At 40.6% G+C, this 21,008-nt stretch overlaps 1 protein-coding gene across 1 annotated transcript in view; it reads left to right on the forward strand.

Moving 5' to 3' along the window:
• The window catches only part of MTMR7 (myotubularin related protein 7), a 108,149-nt gene extending 88,036 nt beyond the window's left edge, over positions 1–20,113 (forward strand). Inside the window, exons 8-14 of the mRNA XM_045997241.1 lie at positions 3,971–4,080; positions 5,851–5,976; positions 7,755–7,804; positions 9,081–9,281; positions 10,540–10,680; positions 12,198–12,324; positions 15,821–20,113. Coding sequence (XP_045853197.1) covers positions 3,971–4,080; positions 5,851–5,976; positions 7,755–7,804; positions 9,081–9,281; positions 10,540–10,680; positions 12,198–12,324; positions 15,821–16,183 — 1,118 coding nt within the window. The 3' untranslated portion in view covers positions 16,184–20,113. The remainder of the gene's footprint in view (positions 1–3,970; positions 4,081–5,850; positions 5,977–7,754; positions 7,805–9,080; positions 9,282–10,539; positions 10,681–12,197; positions 12,325–15,820) is intronic.
• The last annotated feature ends 895 nt before the right edge of the window (positions 20,114–21,008 follow it).

Here is a 21,008-nt window from a genome sequence, read left to right on the forward strand (position 1 = left end):
CTTAAAGTGGTTACCTTGCCCGAAAACCTGGTGAGGTTAGTTCACTTAAAGTACACAGCTTTAGTGTTCCTGAAAACAGAAATGTTCAACAAGGAGCCATTCTCAGTGTGGGAAGAAGGAAGCTGGTCTGGCAGGAGATACAGCAGCTTGTCTCCTTGCTGAGTGAGCTAAGTGAAGAGGGAAACACTGGAACATTCTCTCTGGCAATACCTTTTAGGGCCCTGTTTCTGTGAGCTCTCTGTTCCTCTCCTGCTTTTGGCCCAGACCATCTCCAGGTTAGCTGGAAAGCCTGGTGTCTTATTTTTAAACTTGCTGTCATTTCCATGCCTTGTGGGAGGAGAAGGTGAAAAGGATCATTTGTTCTTGGGCTGAGCTTCAGACTTTGGATGCCAAGATATCCCTCAGGCTCCCTGGACCTTCTGAAATAAACGGGAATGCCAACTAGCCCTAAGCCCTATAATAACAACCGGAAAGTTTGGCCTATTTAGTGAAAAGAAAAAAAAAAAGTATTTGCAAGGTAATGTTATCTGTGAAAGATTTAAAGGAATCAGTGGAGTCCTGAGACTCTATGTGGTGGCATGTGCGTATTTTAGGATTAAGTTGAACACTTTGGGTCATGGCCTGGGGTTAAACAGAAAGACCAAACAGGAGGCGCCCAGGGAGTGGTGAGGGACCTTCCGGTGCTGGAATTTCAGGCCTTACCTCCTGGGCTGGGTGCACAGGCAGAGGTGAGCCTGCCCCCTGCAGGAACCGAGTAGTACTGCCGGTCAGTGTTGCTAGGGAGGGAAGGCAGGCCTTGCCCAGTTTTAACGAGAGGCTGTCTGTCTGCCTTTCCATCAGATTCCAAACTGGGTACACACGCCTGAGCTCGCAGGAGAACTTAGGAGGTCCACCCTGACTAGCTGGCTGCACGGCATCAACTTCATTGCACTCTCCTTCCTAAAGCTGCCTGCCGTGCCTTGGGAGGCTCCTTGGCCCAGGCTGGAAGCCATCCCTCCTTTGCCATTTCCCCTCCTAAATGCCCTTTTTGCTGACTTTGCAAAAGACAGATATAACCCTTTATCACATCCTCAGTCATTACGATGTATTATTCCAGGGTGCCTGAGAGAGTACCTAATTTAAAACATTACTGTGGGGGTACATGTGCAGAAACATTTGAAGACTGCTAATCAGGTTAATCTTCCTCTAACATCGCTGCTGTCCCAGAGAAGTATAATGGAAGTCACTCGTGTGGACATTTGAAATTTCACATTTTCTAGTGGCCACATCAAAAAGTTAAAGGAAATGGGCAAATTTTCATAATACATTTGTATTTAACTTGATATATCCCAAATATTATTTCAATATGTAGTCATTACAAAAGCTACTAGTGAGATCCTTTTTTTTTTTTAAAGATTATTTATTTATTTATTTATTTGACAGAGATCACAAGTAGGCAGAGAGGCAGGCAGAGAGAGGGGGGGAAGCAGGAAGCTTCCCCATCGGAGCCCGATGCGGGGCTTGATCCCAGGACCCTGAGATCATGACCTGAGCCGAAGGCAGAGGCTTTAACCCACTGAGCCACCCAGGCGCCCCAGTGAGATACTTTTTATTCTTTTTTTCATACTGAGTCTTTCACATTTGGAATCTACTTTGCACTCACAGCGTATCTCAGTTCCAACTCGCTCCATTTCAGATACTCAACAGCCACATGGGACTAGCGGCTGCCGCACTGCACAGTATGGTTCTGAAGGACAAAGTGTGTAAACTTTGACAGTAGGTGGGAGACAAGGAGCATTTAGAGTGGTTCGTGTTTGAATTACAAAAAATAATATAACTGAGATCGATAGACATTGCTTAAGAGCATGTACTTTGGAGCCAGACTGAATCCGAGCCTCACTGATTATCAGCCAGTGACCTTGGACAAGTTACTTAACCTCTCTTTGCATTGCTTTCCACTTTTATAAATAAGGATAATAACAGTACCTTCTTCATATGATTTCTAGGACAATTAGAAAACTATTGTATGAAGCACCTGGAGGAGGGCCTGGGTGGCACAATCGGTTAAGCATCTGCCTTTGGCTCAGGTCATGATGACAGGGTCCTGGGATCAAGCCCCGTATTTGGTTCCCTGCTCAGCAGGGAGCCTGCCTCCCTCTCCCTTGGCCTGCTGCTCCCCCTGCCTGTGCTCTCTGTCAAATAAATAAAATACATTAAAAAAAAAAAAAAAAAAAGCACCTGGAGGACTATCTGGCACCTGGTAAGTACTATTTAAGTTTTGCTATTATTATTACTAGTAGAGGTACTATTTCTAGTTAAACCCACCAGGGTAGCCCTGATGTGGTGGCAGACACTCGGCTTCTTGGTTAGAGGACTTGGGCTCTCCTGCCATTGATCACTTTATGTTCTGACTTTTCTAAGCCTCAGCTCTGAGGTGGGGTATGAATGAGTCTGTACCTCCACCTCCTGTCAGGACACCGCACTGGACGAACACATGGTAAAGCATATTTCATGGCGACCATTTCTGAATCTTCTATCTCCCAGCCTGGGGTATATGTATTATCTTACAAAGTTAACACTTTGAGGAAGGCGTTTTATCCCCATGGCACACTTGAGGAAATCAAGGCTTGGTAACTAGCTCAGGTTGCATTGTTGAGAGCACAGAGCTGGAATTTGGATGCTGAAGATCCGACTCTGAAGCCCATGGCCTTGAATAGTACCACGTGTTCTTGCCCCTGCACACGTGGTGATTACTACTAATATGTACAGGTTGGTTCACATAAAACTAAAATCTAAGTGAAACACGAGGCCTTCCCAACTCCCCAAGATGTCAGACTGAATATGAAACACCTTCTGATAGGAACATCTAGAACTGCCATATTCCAATATAGGAAACATTTCCTTAAATGAATCACGGAACTTGTAAACAAAACAAGAAACCAGCCATCGGGTAATCGAGGCCACAGTGAGACAGCACTGTGCAACCACTAGGGAGGCGGGAGTCAGAAAGCCGAGTGATAACAAGTGTTGGCGTGGATTGGGGACATCAGAAGCCTCGCGGTGCTCCTGGGATGTAGCCCGGTGTAGCAGTTGAGGAAGACAGCACTTTGGGCAGCCTCCCGAGTGGTTAAACCGTGTGACCTCATGAGTCCACTCCTAAGGATGTCCCCACGAGAAATGAAACCTACTTCCACAGAGAACTTGCACATGAATGTTCATAGCTGCATTGTTCATCAAAGCTCAGAAGTGGAAATAACCCATACGCCCATCAGTGGATGAATGGGTAAAAAATGGGCATATCCATCCTGTGAAATATTTGGCCTTGAAAAGGAATGCTGCTCCTGAGCAGTTTATGGTTTGCTTCTGCCAGGTTTCATGACTCCAGCCCAAAACATGGTTATTTCTCAACTAGGAAATCCTGCACAGAAAGAAAAGATGCTCTTGGATCCCAAACACGTATGAGACTAGACCAAGGGTTTCAACATCCTCAGCAAGGTTTTCTGTGGGATTCCACAAAATTATGGAAGTGTTGCTCCTGGTTAGGAGAGTCGTTTTTTTTTTCACAGTGGTCCTAAACAGAAGGGGTTGGGTGCTGTGGAGGTCTAACTGGGCAGGTGCTGGGGTTCGATCCAGGAACTTTCCTCTATAGCCCGCTCTTGCGTGGGCCACTGCCAATATCTTTGCTGAAGGATAAACAGGTCTTCTCTTCTGGACCTTTACTGTGGCCCATGATTTTCATTAATATTGGGGTTCAAACTTTACAAATAGAATACTTCTGAACAGATGCAGCATCCCTTAGGACCAGAGAGAGTAGAAGAGCCTTACTTGAAGTGGTTCAGTAGAACCAATTTTACAAGTATGGACACTTATCCTGACTTAATTTCTTCCAGAAAATACAGTGAAGGAATCATTAACAAATTGCCTGCAAATATGAGCACATGTAAAGTAAGATTGTCTTTATTTTGCTTTCATTGCATGATTTACCTTGCAGTGTGTGAACTGAAATCTCCGTCCATGAGTGACTTTCTGTGGGGACTGGAGAACTCAGGCTGGTTAAGGCACATTAAGGCCATCATGGATGCAGGGATCTTCATTGCAAAGGTAAGTAGTAAGGGCCAAGCAGCCAGGGAACTCTTGACTTCAGAATGGACATCCTGTTTACCCTCCCCATCTGCTGAGGCTGCCACGCACGTAGTCAGCTGTGGCTTGACGAATGGGGAGCTGGCTTTGCAGACCATGATGTTTGGCCTCGTAAACATGTGATTTCTGCCAAAGAGAGGACAGCACTCTGTTGATAGTATGCCGGCACAGCAGTACATGGTAAGACATTTTCAGAGTATTCTCTTCAGGTAGACTTGGTCCTAAGTGGAGGAAAGAATTGTCTATAGATTACATACATCCAAATGTGTGGCGCTTCAGTGACCAAGGCCGGTCTTCCATCTTAGTAAACTGCAACTCCTTTGCCACATGCTGTAAAGAAGTCCTGTTTCCAAACCTGGTAGGTAGGTTCCCTTCTGCCACAGAACAGTCTCGCTGCGACTTTCATGTAAGCAGGTTTTGGATGCATTGTCTATTTTGTTTCTCAATTTTTTTGTTGGTTCTGTTTGTTTTTATAAGTCCCTCTCAGATTTATACTTAAAGACAACCATGTCTTTTCTGAGGATGTGATATGCTCCCCTTTATTAGAGAATTCATTTATTCACCAAGTGTTTATTTAGCGCTGGGCACTTTTATAGGTGCTGAGCACACAATGCCAAATAAACCAGATTTTCTTCTCTTACAGAGCTTGCATTCTGGTATGGACACAGAAAATGAATAAGTAGGAAAAAATAAAGAAAAAAATAGGATTTCTGGTAGTGAAAGTACTATGTTGCACTCTCTACCATGTTTCCCAGTTTATGTTTCCTGTCGAAGGACACTCAGCTAAAAATTGTGTGTGCAGGGCGCCTGGGTGGCTCAGTGGGTTAAGCCGCTGCCTTCGGCTCAGGTCATGATCTCAGGGTCCTGGGACCGAGTCCCACATCGGGCTCTCTGCTCTCTGCTTGGCAGGGAGTCTGCTTCCCTCTCTCTTTCTCTCTGCCTGCCTGCCTACTTAAAAAAAAAAAAAAAAAAAAAAAAAAAATTGTGTGTGCATTTGTAGTAGCACATAGAAATCTTCTGAGACTTGCTGCTGTAATTTTTTAAAAAAGATTTTACTTATTTGATAGAGATTATAAGTAGTCAGAGAGGCAGGCAGAGAGAGAGGGGAGAGCAGGCTCCCTACTGAGCAGAGAGCCCAATGAGGGGCTCGATCCCAGAACCCTGAAATCATGACCTGAGCCGAAAGCAGAGGCTTTAACCCACTGAGCCACCCAGGCGCCCTGCTGCTGTAATTTTTACCTTGTTTTCTCTTTATTCCCTCACTCCCTGGTTTCACTACTGAGCTCCTATCCTTTTATCTCTAATTTCATGGTTTTACTACATATAATTTTTGTGTCTTTCCCATTTTGGAAATGATTGAGACCAGTAGCAGCTGCAGAGTTTCCATATTGGAAAGGTTTAAGGTGGAACCCAGAGGAGAGGGTTGAAGGTGGGTCTGGAGAGGTTTGCTCAGGAAGCGTGTGTTCACTGTAGCACACGTGTACTCGCGGTGGTCTGGGGGTGGCTGCTGGTGTAACGGGAAGGAAAAGTTTTGGTTTCCAGCACCAAACCACTCCTTGGCTCTATCCTAAATGGATGGGGCACAAACACTAAATTAGCTGCTTTTGGTTTTTTTTTTTTTCCCCTCCCCTTTTTCTTTCCGTAGATATAAACCCAAACCTTGTTCTGATGAGATGTTTTTCCTTTTTATGGCCATTCTTTCTGACTCTATGCTGATCCTATGTTTTTTAGGCAGTTTCAGAGGAAGGGGCCAGCGTGCTTGTTCACTGCTCCGATGGCTGGGACAGGACTGCCCAAGTGTGCTCAGTGGCCAGCCTCCTGCTGGATCCACATTACCGGACTCTGAAGGGCTTTATGGTGAGTGTGGCTGCTGGGCTTCCCTCCCACGCAGGGTCTTGAACAGAATGCACCTCTCTTTCGACAACTGTTGGCACCTTTTTTCCTCTCACTGTTACTCTTCTCTTGGTAGATCAGCAAGATTAAAAGGGAAAAGGTAGAAAATGGTCTTGGAGTAAAGAAGTGAATTTCTGGGATATTGGAACCTATTCAAATTGGTGCTATTAAATGTGAATTTGGGGGTCAATATAGACTATGTTCATTAGTCTGTAAAAGAGTGAATTTTATAAATTATTTGCTCATAAATATTCCAAGTTGAGGTAACATGTGAACATGTGGTAGAAAACATTTTTCAGGAAAAAATATTTGGAGAAACAATTTTCTGGATGATGCATGAAAAGTCCTTGAGAGGAAAAACTTTTTACTTACCGCTTTGATTTTTTTAGGCAGTCCTTCATAACTCTGGCTCAGAGTATTGAGAACTTCATTGTTTCTGTGCTCTCTGTTGAAATTATGAGCACGTCCTTTCCTAGACTTTCACCTTTTAGGTGTGCATCGCATTGTGATGTGTTCCTTCTACCTGCAGGTTATTTGTGTAGCTCCTGGGGTGTGAAGCTCTGGCTGAGCTGGAGCCCTGTTCTGCAGCTTGACGGCAGAGGCTTCCTAAGGACTGGAAGACTACCTGGTTCTTGCCTCTGGCACCACGATGTGGTAGAAAGTGCTTCAGTGGATTCTGAATCCATGCTAGGGACAGATGGTGCCAGAGGGTCCTGACCGGGGAGTCTCTGCTGCTAGATCTCCTTCATTGATTGAGATCAGCGGACACTCTGGGGACAAGAGAAGTGGCAGAGGTTTCCTTTATGGGCTTTTTCTTTTTCTGTTTTTTGTTTTGTTTTTTTTTTGAAAGTGTCAGAACTTCCAGTTCCCTGTGATAGCACTGAGACATCTGAGTGTGACTCTGGCTTCAAACCCCTCCCCTGGACTGAGGTTAGGAAGGCTGCATTCCTTCATGCCCACTTGGAGAGTGGAGGGTTCCTGGCTCACAATCTCTTCACACCATCCTCTACCACCACAGACTCTTTGATTCTGCCCCATTAAATTTATGTGTTGTCAAGGGCAAACTTCAACCACTCCGTATTTTTAAAGGGAAATCCCTGGCCATTGTAGAGCACGGGATTGGTCTGTACTATTTGATTCTTTATAACATCCAGATAATTTGAAATTATAAACTCGTATTACCCCAACTTTAAAGCAGGGCTGAAGCTGCTCTGTTATGTCCCCAACACCTGTCATTTTGGGATTTTTCTAATGTGTCACAAAGATCATAGGAAAATATTCCTAATTGTTCTTGTAAGGAGGTTGGTATTTGATATTATACTGGGACCTGTTGGTTAAGAGATGGGCTTTAGTGTAGAAAGAGCTAGGTTATGAGGTAGCATCCACTACTTCTTAGTAGCGTGATCTTAAGAGAATTAAGTCTGTTTCTCCTTCTGAAAAATGAGTGATCCTACTTGTCCCACAGTAAAATGAGATTGTATGTGAAGCAATATGAACAGTGTTTCCCAGAAAGCACTCAGTGGGTGCTGCTATTACCTTTTCATATATCCATTCCCATTTGTTTTTCCTGCTTTGCTGTTCTGCGTGTCTGTCTTGGTGGACAATGACGGTGCATTCATCTACACTATCTAAGGATAGTGACTTCCCCAAGATCCTTTGAATCCTTCAACACTGTTGGCTGGGGGTCTCTTATGTTTCCTTGTTTGCTTCTCTCCATGATATTTATATTCTTTTTTGTGTAGGTATTAATTGAAAAGGACTGGATTTCCTTTGGTCATAAGTTTAATCACAGGTAAAAAAATATTTAAAAATCTGTTGGTTTGAATGTGTATGATAAAAAAAATCTACTCCTGAAGTTTTCAAATGAGTGGGGGGAAACAGACTTTTCTTTGTGTATCTTATTCGAAAAGTTAAAAGTTTCGTTGTATACATTGTATCACAGATAAATGAAGTTCTATTACCTTGTGGCAGTTAGCATCTCTGAGATAGAGGATATATGGACAGAATTTGGAAATGGACAAAGACTAGCTATGTAATTATTTTATGAGGAAGCTCTTTTTAAAGCTACCAAGTTGAGTGGAACTTAAACTTTTGAGAAGTTTCCAGTTTCTAGTGTTTTCACTCTTAGAAAAACTCCTAAACTGATCTCTGGTCATTTCTGTTCCTGAAGTTGGTTATCTCTTGCTGAGCAGATAAGGTTCTATACTGTTATTTTGAATTTGATGGCACCCCAGTCTCCCTTTTGGATTCAAAAATTCGCTTAATAGTGTAAAGGACTAGGCAGCCTTTATTTAAAAATCAGTACAAGGGGCACCTGCCTGGGTGGCTCAGTCCCTTGAGCATCCGATTCATGTTCTTGACTTGGGTCCTGATCTCAGGGTTGAATTCAGGCCCTGTTTGGGCTTCATCCTAGGTGTGGAAGTCACTTAAAAAAATCAGTACAAATGTGAGGGAGAAGATTCTGATGTACTCCTGAAAAACAAAGATGGGAGATATAAAGGTATATGGGAGTCTGGAAATATGGGAATTGTCACATGGGAAATAAATGATGTGACAGGCTTTAACATTGCTCTAGAAATATCTGAGAAACTTGGGAAACCACAATTTTTTTTTCAAGGTCTCTTTCTTCCTCTTCCCTTCCAACAAAGCAGTGCAAAAGCAAAAAGAACCCAAAAAACAAAACAACAACAAAAAAAACTACACTCCCACAAATTGCTAATTAAATAAAGTGTTAGATTTACTTCAAAAGTCCTGATGCACTTTTGAAGCTTGAATTAAAGAAGGCTCACTAAAAGAAAAAAAAAAAAATGTTCTTTTGCCATGGAAAGCTCCCTTGAATTTTATCTCTTTCATTAATTCTTTTCTAACCATATGTCCCTTCTGTAGCCAGACCTTCATACAAAGTTTCTCTTGAAAGTGAAATTTAAGAAGTTAATTTTTCCCACTTCTGCACCTCAGGTTTATAAGGTTTATTTAGAAATTAGGGTTTCTTTTGTGATTGTGTTTGCATTTATAGCTTTGTAAATAAAAACCCCAATCTTCTATAAAATCTTTGGTATCTTGTATAGATACGGCAACCTAGATGGTGACCCAAAAGAAATCTCTCCAGTTATTGATCAGTTCATTGAGTGTGTCTGGCAGTTAATGGAACAATTTCCCTGTGCCTTTGAGTTCAATGAAAGATTTCTGATTCACATTCAACATCACATTTATTCATGCCAGTTTGGAAACTTCTTATGTAATAGTCAAAAGGAGCGACAGGAACTCAAGTAAGTGTTTTGCTGTTTAATTTTTATCTAAGGATTTTGTGATTGAGAATTTCAGATGGCATTTTAAAATTCTGGAGACTATTTTAGCCACATATCTATCCTGACAGATTAAAGTTATTTTCTTTTTTCTGACATCACTTCATAAATGGCTTAATGTCAGCGACTGACAAAGATATAGCAAGCTCATTTACCCCAGTGACATCCATAGATAGGGTGGCACACTTGAGGCACTTATATCGAAAGGAAGCTTCCTGGAGTCAGAGAAAGTGATATTTGTACTTAAAAGGAAAAAGACATCTTCAGTGGATATACTCTTCTAATAAGAACTGCAAATCTAACTGGGAGAGCAAATTTGAAGCCCCAAGTCATCTTTTATTCAGATTAAAACTGTATTGTGTCTACCCAGGAGGAAAGTCAATGAAAGTAGAACTTAAATTGCAAAGTCAAAAACTTAACAGCAAAGTGCTTTATGAACTGCAATGAGAGAACAGTTTTGAAATTGTCATAAAATGATTTTAACTGTGGTGTATATGATAGTATCAGATTTAATTCTGGAAATGATCAGTTCAAGTAAAATGGACTTCACTGGTTTTATACAGTCTGAACAGAAAGAAAATAGCTTTTTCTGGTGGATACTCAGTTTTCTCTCAGGAACTTCAAGTGTGATTCCTGGTTAAGTGGTAAATGATGAAAAGTAGCAAAGTGCTTCCTTAAAGCTCGCCTGTTTTCCTAGACAGTTTTGTGGTTTGCTGTGATGGACCAGCCACTTTACTGGTGCCTTTGAATCCTGGCTATTCCACTCACTGTGTGTCTTTGTGACTATGTGACTTTGAGAAACTGCTCCATCTCTCTTTGCCTTGATTTCCTCATCCATACAATGGACAGATCTTGTAGGAGTTTAGTGAGGACTGGATGAGAGAAAACAGGTGAAGCATTTTAGTTGTACTTGGCAAATAAGATAATTCCTGTGACTATTTGGGGAAATATTTCCCCCAAATTACACAGCAGTTTTACTTTACACTCAGAGAAACTAAACACCTTGTTGCGGTCAGTACAGATAGCAGAGAGGCTGGCACTATTACAGCGCCCTTCTGCTAGAGCATGAAAACGCACACAGACTGTGAATTTCCCTGCTACAGAACAGGGACACAGGATATTCACCTCACAATTATTGGTCCCTTTCCAGTTTAAATATTACATACCTGCAATTTCTAAGAACCAAGATAGGTCATTTTCAGGCTTCTTTTCTCTATAACAGAATTCAAGAAAGAACCTACTCTCTGTGGGCTCACCTGTGGAAGAATCGTGCCGACTATATGAATCCTCTATTTAGAGCTGATCAGAGTCAGACCCGCGGAACCCTTCGTCTCCCCACAACACCATGCAACTTCATGTACAAGTATGCAAACTTCCAGGACCTTACTGAGGACGCTTATGAACGTAGATCCTGCCACTGTTTAATATCTGGAGTCCAAAGCATATAGAACACTGGGCCTCAAGGGGTTTTTTGGGACATAAAACACACTAGAGAATGCTTAAATATCTGATCTGGTATTTTTACCCGTGTCCCCTCTCCCCCTCCTTTCCCCTACATATAAAATTCTCTTTAGAAATCAATAGTTTATAAAAATGATACTTTAAAAATGTAAGTTCCAATATTATTTAAAAGCAAAAACAGGGAGGGAAGAAGAAAAGGAAGCAAGAAAGGATAGAGGAAAGGAGGGACCAAATAAACCAAGTGTCTTCTAAGTTAAATGTGGAATCACAAGTTTAGGTTGTGATCATGACTTAGCTTACCTTCTTTCTCTGCTGAAACTCTGCCTAGTGGAATTATTTCCTTGTGGAAATAAATTATTTTAAGACTGTATATTGGGATATGGAAGAGCAGGGTGGCATCCTACAGATTCTACTAGAGCTGCATGTCATATTTTATCCTTTGGGTTCTCTCTGTGGAAGCTGTATGATGTGGAAGGATGTCTCACTAGTCAGCAAGACCAACTTACACAGAATAAACTGAGAAACCCCGTTCTTTCTCCCTATGCACCCCCCCCCCCCAAATGCACTCAGTGCTTAGTGGCTTCCTTTAGAGTTGTTTTTCCCTCCTCAATTTGCTTTTGTTCTTAACTATTTCAATCGAATTATTTCCCCATAATTTGAAAGACTATTGTCACACTGAAAAAAAAAAAAGCCATAAAACAGCAGTTTTGAGAGCTGTTGAGATACAATTCAATCAACTGTATTGCTCCTAATTTGTTAGTAATAGCCAGTCAACAAGTGTGTTACCGAGAGTCAAGCACTATGGATAAGACAATGAATAACTCAAGCACTATGGATAAGACAATGAATAACACTAAAACCCTGCCCTCAAAGCATTTTACTTAAAGCATCGCTCTACAGATATCCCTATGATAGTACTATTTATTCTTTGCAATGCAGTACGCTTTATTGTGTAGGATAAAAAGGGAAGATTTATTGCAAATGGAAACATCAATTTTTAGTGGTTGTGATAAACAAGTAAAAGAAACAAAACAAAACCCTCAAATCTGCAAAGCTAGAAGAATCTAAATGTTAATATAATCACTAATTTTCCAAGTTTATTTCAAAACTAAGAGCTATTTTCTTAAAAAGAAAAAAAGAATATGTTAATATGTTCTACTTCATTCTCCTTTAGAAAGATACAGGCCTTATTTCAGGACCATGTGTACAAGTAGACTCACCATGAATTTACCCTCTCAAAAGAAATTTACTGACCCAAGAAAAAGAGCATCAACATGAAATCATTACCTTAAGTGTGAGCCCACCATTGGTGATTATTAGGACTTTGTGATTCTGGCATGACAGATATCTTAGAAGATTTGAGGGAGTGAACTTAGACTGTGATATGATGGTACCCTAAAACTTTGCCATCTTTTGCAGGTTCTGGAATGGGATGTACAACCGCTTTGAAAAGGGACTGCAACCCCGACAGTCCGTTACGGATTACCTTATGGCAGTGAAGGAGGAGACCCAGCAGCTGGAGGAAGAACTAGAGGCCCTAGAAGAAGTAAGACACACTCATTCTTGTTCGTCTCTTTTCTGTGCTTATGTTTTGATAACCACTGTTCCATGAATATCTCTCATGACTCAGGATATGTGAAATGCAGCAGCGAAGCCATTTCGTATTTTTAGCTAAGTAGATAACCTGAAACAGAAACCCACCAGGTGAGCACCCAGATCACCGAAGCCCCAACCTAGGCACTTAGTACATTTCAACATCTGGCTTGGGGGCTCCCTTACATGGTTTGCTGAACGAGTCAGTTATTCCTACAATGGGTCAGGTTTTATTCATTACTGTTATTTGAGAGAACTAAAATGAATTCTTTCTAGGGTGTACATAAAAAATGGGATTCAGAGTGAAAGAAAAAAATCAGATAAATGCACGTACGGTAAAAATTTCTCTTTGAATGGTAATAGCTGAGACCAACTTAACAACAGCCTAATTTTTGGCTTTTATAATTTCCCACTAATTGGCCGGGAAGGTTATAATATACACATTTTTGCTAATTATATAACTTTGCTTCCAGTGATACCACTGGTTTAGATGCTCACCAGAACCACTTGGATTCTTTGCTTCATTCTGCTTCATTCCTCTTAAAACTCCATGGCATCATCATGTCATTCACTTACTCAAGAATTGGCAACCAAGTGCTGTGGTCCGGACCTGAATTCTCAATTGAGACTAAATACCAAAATAAGATGAACAGCCTTTTCTCCACACTCCTGAGATATGTAGTGTAGATTGGTAACATCTAATGAAATGAAAGTTGGTGAAATATCTTAAGATGCGTTCCAACAAAGTCTCCTCCTTTACCTAAGGGAGAGTCACTCCTAAGAATGATGGCCTGGGGGACACACACTATGGTTCAGGGACCCCACCAATAAAGACAGTCATGTAGGGGTAGCTGGTGAGGCTGACTTCTCTGGTTGCTCCCATAACATTACCAGGAAACATCACATTTCAAGATACAAGTATCACGGAAGAGCTTGGTCTAGGGTTGCCCACCCAAGTCCATACAGTGGCTAGATGTATAAAACAAAGTCCGTCCAACTAGTGAACTGTTGGTTTTGAGAACTTTTGAAATCAAGCATAAATCTTAATCTATTATAAATCTGCAAAGGAAAAACAAACCATCTTTGGACTTATATGGAGAGTTCTACCTTAAGTTTACATTACTGGAGAAATAGTTTCTGTGCATCAAAATCACCTCAAAAAAAAAAAAAAAAAATCCTACTGCCAGGGCTCTAAGCCCAGAGATTCTGATAGAGAATCTTTCAAGCTCCACAATGATTGTGAGTTGTCACCAGGGCTGAGAGACCTTGAATTATAAATAACACATATAGACAAATGAAATGAGGCACAGTTTAGATTTTTAGGATTCTGGAGCTCTGGTAAAAGCCTTTATGATTTTTGTCATTTTTAAGTCCACTCACGACATCAGTAAGCCAGTTTTAGTTCCTCTTCCTAAAAAGATACCCAAGCTTTATGAAAAGCTTAGGATTCTCCTGGTCTATTCTAAAATTCTTTTTGTTAAAATACTAAAAATGAAAAAAAAATTACTTAGAAAAACCTTAATTAAAAGACATTGGCTCTTTTTCCTTTATAACAAAGTCAAAACCCCTTAGCCTCGCATTTAAGATTTTCCCACAATTCAGTAATCAATTCCTTCAGCTTTATTCTCTATTATTGCCCTTGCTCAAATTTTTTTTTCAATTTTTAAAAAATTTTTGTTGCATAAAATGTATTATTTGTTTCAGGGATATAAGTTTGTGAGACTGGGTCTTATATAATACCTAGTGCTCATTACAACACATACCCTCCCCATTGTCCATCACCCAGTTACCTTATCTCCCCTCCCCTTTCCCTTCCAGCAGCCCTCAGTTTTTCCCCTAAGATTAAGAGTCTCTTATGGTTTGTTTCCCTCTCTGGTTTCATCTTATTTTGTTTCTTCCTCTGCCTTTTCATTAATTCCACGTATCAGTGAGATCTTATGGTAACTGTCTTTCTCTGACTTATTTCAGTTAGCATAACACCCTCTAGTTCCATCCACGTCATTGCCCTTGCTCAAATTTAACTGTTCTCTGCTTCTTGTACACAATGACCTCTTCTTTTGTTTTTCTTCTTATTGTGCCTCCTGCTATAAATGCTCTAACCATCACCAGCACCTCCCAGTTTAATTCCTTCATAGTCCCGTTAAAATGTTCCTTCACTGGGACGCCTGGGTGGCTCAGTTGGTTAAGCAACTGCCTTCCGCTCAGGTCATGATCCCAGTGGGATCAAGCCCCGCATCAGGTTCCTTGCTCAGTAGGGAGTCTGCTTCTTCCTCTCCCTCTGTCTGTTGCTCTGCCTACTTGCACTTTCTATCGCTTTGTCAAATAAATAAAATCTTTAAAAAAAAAATGCTCCTTCATTCCTGAAGCTTATTCGGATCTCTTCCCTCTAGCCATTCCATCCACCCTCTTAAACAATTGTGACCTCTTGCAAATTCTTACATTACCTGAACTCTGCCTCCATACTTCAAGTTCCTTATGGCTGGATCTGTATTATCTCCATTACTCATATTGCCCAGTACAATGCTCTTTGCACATATGGAGAATGCTTTTGAAAGGAGTATGAAATACTTCATCTTTTAACACTTCCCTGGTTGATGGCAAAGGATAAAATCTGGTAAAATGTATTTTGAGCAACCCAAATGTCCATCATTTGATGAAGAGAACAAAATGTGGATATTCATGCAATGTAGTAGTATTTAATCATAAAAAGGAACGGAGTATTGATACATGCTACATCATGGATGAACCCTGAGAACATAAACTAAGGGAAAGAAGCCAGACATAAAAGGACATAGGTTGTATGATTCCATTTATAGTAAATGTCCAGAGTAGGCAAATCCATACAGACAGAAAGCACCTCAGTGGTTGCCAGGACTGTGGGAAGGGGGAATAGGGAGTAATTACTAATGAATACGGGGTCTTCTTTGGGATGATGAAAATATTTTGGAATTAGGTAGTAGTGAATTATATAACCTTGTGAATATATTAAAACCAATGAATTGTATACTTTAGAAGGGGAGATTTATGGTAAGTGACTTATATCTTAATTTAAAAACTTAGATAATAAACACCCCATTCCTGATTTTTTTAAAGAATTGTATTTTGAGTTCATAGGATGAAAATCATTATGTAAAACCTTACAGGTAGAGAAAGAAGAATGACTCCTGATTGCCAGGTGCTTTATATAGGGTTTTTTTTTTGTTTTGTTTTGTTTTTTTTTGCATTTTACAGAAAACCTATATACTAGGACAGGTATTACCTTAATTAGAGATGAAGAAACCAAGTCTCAGAAAATCTAATTATTTTGTCCACGGTCATAAAGCCTAGCTTTGAACCCCTGTCCACTTAAATCCCATGTTCTTGACATTATACCCAGCTGGAAAGTAATAAATGCTAAATTATTTAAGTTAAGATTTTTCCCTGAAAAAAATTTTTTTTTTTTTTTTTAGAGGCTGGAAAAAATTCAGAAAGTCCAGTTAAATCACACTAAAGTGAAGAGTAAACAGAGTGAACCCAGCAAACACTCAGGGTTTTCTACCTCAGACAATAGCACAGCCAACACTCCCCAGGATTACAGTGGAAATATGAAATCCTTTCCATCCAGGAGTCCTTCACAAGGTGATGAAGATTCTGCTCTCATTCTAACCCAAGACAATTTGAAAAGCTCAGATCCAGATCTGTCAGCCAACAGTGATCAGGAGTCTGGGGTAGAGGATCTGAGCTGCCGGTCTCCAAGTGGTGGGGAGTGTGCACCAAGTGAAGACAGTGGAAAGGACCGTGACTCTGACGAAGCTGTGTTTCTCACTGCCTGAAGTTTCCCTGTGAAGATCCAAAATAAAGGACACACAAGAAACACTTTCCAAAAATAAGGGAGCAGTGCAATTTAAAATAAAAAATAATTCAAGAAATGGTACATGTCACTGAGAATTATAAAATGTAGCAACAAAAAGAGAAAAAAGTCCAGCTCTTAGTTTCTTTAGATGTTGAAGAACAGGATGTAGCCATTTCTTTTATCAAACACATATAAAGGAAAAATTCCCCATTTAAAAAGTTGTTTTAGACTCAGAAAGTTCTGTTCACTACATAGTGCTGACCTCTTCCATCACCTGAGTCATCAGTAAAAATCCTTGTCACAGCATGCATCTGCTCGAAGTGCCCAGAGTTCCTTCTACCCTCACACCTGTTATCCTTAGTCTCTCCCCATATTTCACTTTCCAGATATATATTTTGTTTTCTAAAACATCTGATATTCCCTTCCACCGTCTCTGTTACCAGTATTTCTAGTAACAGAGCACACTGTGGAAGCGTACCCCTTTTGATTGGCAGATGTGTCTCTGTAACTGAGAAGCTTTGTAATTGCTTGAGCTTATCTTTCAAGTTTAATGATCACTTTAACTTTTCCTTAAATAATATATTTTGAATTGTTATTATAATCTTGTTTCCTTTTTCTGGAATCTCATCATTTAAAAAATGCTGAAACTTATAATTCACTTCTTCTTTAACACAAGTCTAATACCTAATAAAATAGAAGCAACATTTACTCTTTGGTTTTTAAAATATGAGTTCAGACCATATTAAATATAACATTTGAAATTATAAATGTTATAAAATACAGCATTTTAAAATAACCTTTTTTTACTCTTCAGAGACCACATTAACAAGAGAGTGTGGGCCCACCACCAGTCTGATTCTTTTAGTATAACCAAGTTAGCAGTGTCCCATTGCAATGAGGAAAAATACCAATAAAAAACTAGAGAATTTGGTTGTCCTAGCTATTTAATAATATAATTAATTTTATCACCTATCATTTTAGAAATTGCATCACTGGTTAATATGATTTAACATTAGTAACCACTGCTGAAAGTTCTGAAAAGAGTTTGATTATAAAGTTTTGAAGAAACTTACTAGAGAAAGTTTGGACAGAGATAAATAACATTTACAACTGCATGGTTTTTAATTATCAGTACATTCTAGAATGTAAAGGGCCACCTTTTATAATCTGCATCAATTTTTTTCTCCTTTATAGATTTATATATTTTAGATAGAGTGCACATGTGTAAGGGAGGGGTAGAGGGAGAGAATCCCAAGCCGACTCCCTGCTGATCACGGAGCCCAACATGGGGCACAATCTCACAACCCTGAGACTATGAGCTGCCCCAAAATCAAGAGTCAGATGCTCAAGTGACTGAGCCACCCAGGCGCCGCTACACATCAATATTATTAATAGGTAAAATCTGTTAATAAGTTAATGCATTAAGTTTTGCTGAAATGGGAGTAAGGTAAGAGAGGGAAGAGGAGTAACATCACCAACATGGTGACAGAGGTTGTTTCTGACTTTGCTCACCTTCACAAGAAGATGACTAACAACTATTCATGGACAAGACACCACTGAGAGGATCCTAGTGCTCAGGAGTGAGGCTAAGGCCCCCCACAACACAACAGAGACCAAGACAGACTGCATTAGAAAGGTAAGAGGTCAACATGCTGACCATGTTGCCCGTCCCCCAGGCTGCCTCACCACTGCATGGAGCTATCTCCCTTGAGTCTACAGTTCCTCTAGTGGGGAGCACCCATGGGTGACATCCAGCTCCCCAACCCTGACTCAATGTTGTAGGTTGCTTAGTTGGAGGCCCTACTCAGGTTTCACTCTACAAGGATTGCAGGGAAAGTATGGGGTTCAACCACTAGGAGCCTCAGACAGAGAAAGGGAGAGGGTCTTCCAACAACCAACACTTGGGAGTTGGAAGACTGAATTCCCATGAGTATAGACTAATAGTCCCAACAAGTGGTTTCATTCATCTGCAAGCCAAGTCAGTGGCACTATCTGGGGAATTTGGCCTGCCAAATTTGGGTCCCCAAAGAAGGAATTCTGCTGGCCCTGGTGCCTGGTCTTCTCATGCTGTGGCAGAAGAGCTGAGCGACAGCTACCCTGCTGCAGATCATGGCTCCCAGCCCCTCCATCAGAAAATTTGGGAGTTGTCTGAAGTGGGCTCTTGCCCACACAGTATCCAGAGACCTAGCCCTCCCCAGCCCTCATACCTACAAAGCATCACCTCCTGTGCCATCTGACAGAAAGAGCTGACAAAAACACCTGGAAGCTGCGTGACCCAGCAACTCTTAAGCCAAGAAGTAGGTGGGCAGAATTGATAGCATTAAGAGCAAATCCAGTGGTTTTATTTGGCCACAGCACATGAGGCATGGGTTGGCTTGAATCAAGACCACAAAGAGCATTAATGACCTTTGAGCTGCTTCTCCTGCTGCACCCAACCAGGGAAATGAGTTCATAGCCCCAAGTATTGCTTCACACAACCTTCAACCTACCTTCAACCTACCCACACAGGAAACCTAACCAGAGCACACAGGAAACTGCATAGCCCATCCAAGAGTCTCATTTCCAGGGCACTTGAATGGAGCACAACCTATGGCTTTCCACATCTGTAAAGCAAAACCACTGGCCTCATCTGACCAGGATATTCAGTGCACACTCTTGCCTGCATCAGATCCCCAAACAAGCTAGGCAGGCCCTGGGTCCCATCCTGCTGCCCTGCTAGGGCAGAGAGGCTAATTCATTGCCCCAAAGAATGCTAAATATAGTACCAGTCCCAACCTTCTAGCAAGTCTCACCACAGAATTCAGGAAATCACAAAGACCATACCACAGGCTGATGAGTAGGGAACCAAGTCAGCAGTGCTATCCAGCTAGTCTCAGTCTCTGACATACCCCTGACCTCAGAGCATGAAGTTAGTTGCCTTGTCCAAAAATAGACTCTAATAGGAGGCCTTACCTACTCAAGGGTGTTATCAGCAGACATGTCCAGAAATCCAGACTGAGCTGACTAGTGAAGAATGTCTCTAACAAATCAAACATGCTAAGTCTGAAAGAGGAGACACCTTAGTCAAATGTGCAGGTACCAACCTAAAGGAATCAAAGATCTTGTGAAAAATCAGGTAAGTATGATACCACCAAAGGAAATAAGTGAAACTCTAGTAATTGACCCCAAAAAAATGGAGATCTATGAGTTGTCAGATAAATAACTCAGAATAATTCCCATAAAGAAGTTTAGTGAACTATAAAAATACACAGCTAAACAAAATTAGGAAAACAGTACATGACCAAGAAATTCAACAAAGAAATAGAAATCATTAAAAATAAATCCACTCCAAATCCTAGAGCTGAAAAATATAGTAACTGAATTGAAGATTACTATAGTTTCAAAAGCAGACTTAACCATGCAGAAGACCAAAGCAATGAACTGGAAGAAAAACAACTGAACTTATTCAGTAAGAGGAGCAATGAAAAAAAAATGAAAGAAAGTGAAGAGAGGCTACAGGAATTACAGGACACAATGAAAGCAAGTAATATTTGCATTATGGGAATTCCAGGAGAAAAAGAAATGCAGAGAAAGTATATTTAAAGCAATAATGGCTGAAAACTTACCAAACCTGGATAGAGAAATAGATACCCAGATCCAAGGGGCCCGAAGGACCTAAACAGGCTGAACTCAAATAGGGCTAAATCAAGACACTTTACAATTAAATGTCTACAGTCAAAGACAGATACTTTTGAAAGCAGTAAGAGAAAAGTGAGATTACAAAAAAGGAAACCCCAAATAAGGCAAAAGGTAGACCTCTCAACAGAAATTTTTCAGGACTAAAATAGTGGGACAACACATTCAAAATACTGGGAGAAAAAAAAAGAAAAACCCAAAGTTTCAACCAAGAATTCTATACCCAGGGGCACCCACATGGCTCAGTCATTAGGCGTCTGCCTTTGGCTCAGGTCATGATCTCAGGGTCCTGGGATCGAGCCCCACATCGGGCTCCTTGCTCAGTGGGAAGGCTGCTTCTCACTCTCCCACTCCCCAGCTTGTGTTCCCTCTCTCACTGTGTTTCTATCAAATAAATAATTAAATTCTTTAAAAAAAAAATCTATACCTTGTGAAACTGTCTTTCAGAAATAAAGGAGGGATATACTTTGTCATACAGACAAAAGCTGAGAGAGTTCATTACCACTAGACCTGCCTTACAAGAAATTCTAAAGGGAGTTCTTTGAGTGAAAATAAAAGATCACTAGGTAACAGCAAAGAAACTTAAGAAGGCAGTGTAAGGGGTGCCTGGGGGGCTCAGTGGGTTAAAGCCTCTGCCTTCGGCTCAGGTCATGATCTCAGGGTCCTGGGATTGAGCCCTGCATTGGGCTCTCTGCTCAGCAGGGAGCCTGCTTCCCTTCCTCTCTCTCTGCCTGCCTCTCTGCCTACTTGTGATCTCTGTCAAATAAATAAATAAAATCTTAAAAAAAGGCAGTGTAAAACTATTGGTAATGAGAAATAGCAGAAAATGGATTCTGTAATAGGGTAATGGTGGTCTGTAAGTCACTTAAGATTAGTTTAAAATTTAAAAACAAACATAGTAAGAGTAACCATATCTTTAATAATCTGTTATTAACTACACAATAAGGAAAATGTAAGTTACAACATTAATTAAAATGTGAGAGGTGTAAAGCTTAGGAATTCAATAAAAGTTGGTATTAGTTAAAAATAGGGTGTTAAATTTTAAGGTATTTATGTAAGCCTCATGGTAACTCAGGGAAAAAAACCTTAGTAATTACACAAAAGAAGATGACAAAGTCGTCAAAGTATAC

This window comes from Meles meles, chromosome 2 (genome assembly GCF_922984935.1).
Source record: "Meles meles chromosome 2, mMelMel3.1 paternal haplotype, whole genome shotgun sequence".
Lineage (NCBI taxonomy): Eukaryota > Metazoa > Chordata > Mammalia > Carnivora > Mustelidae > Meles > Meles meles.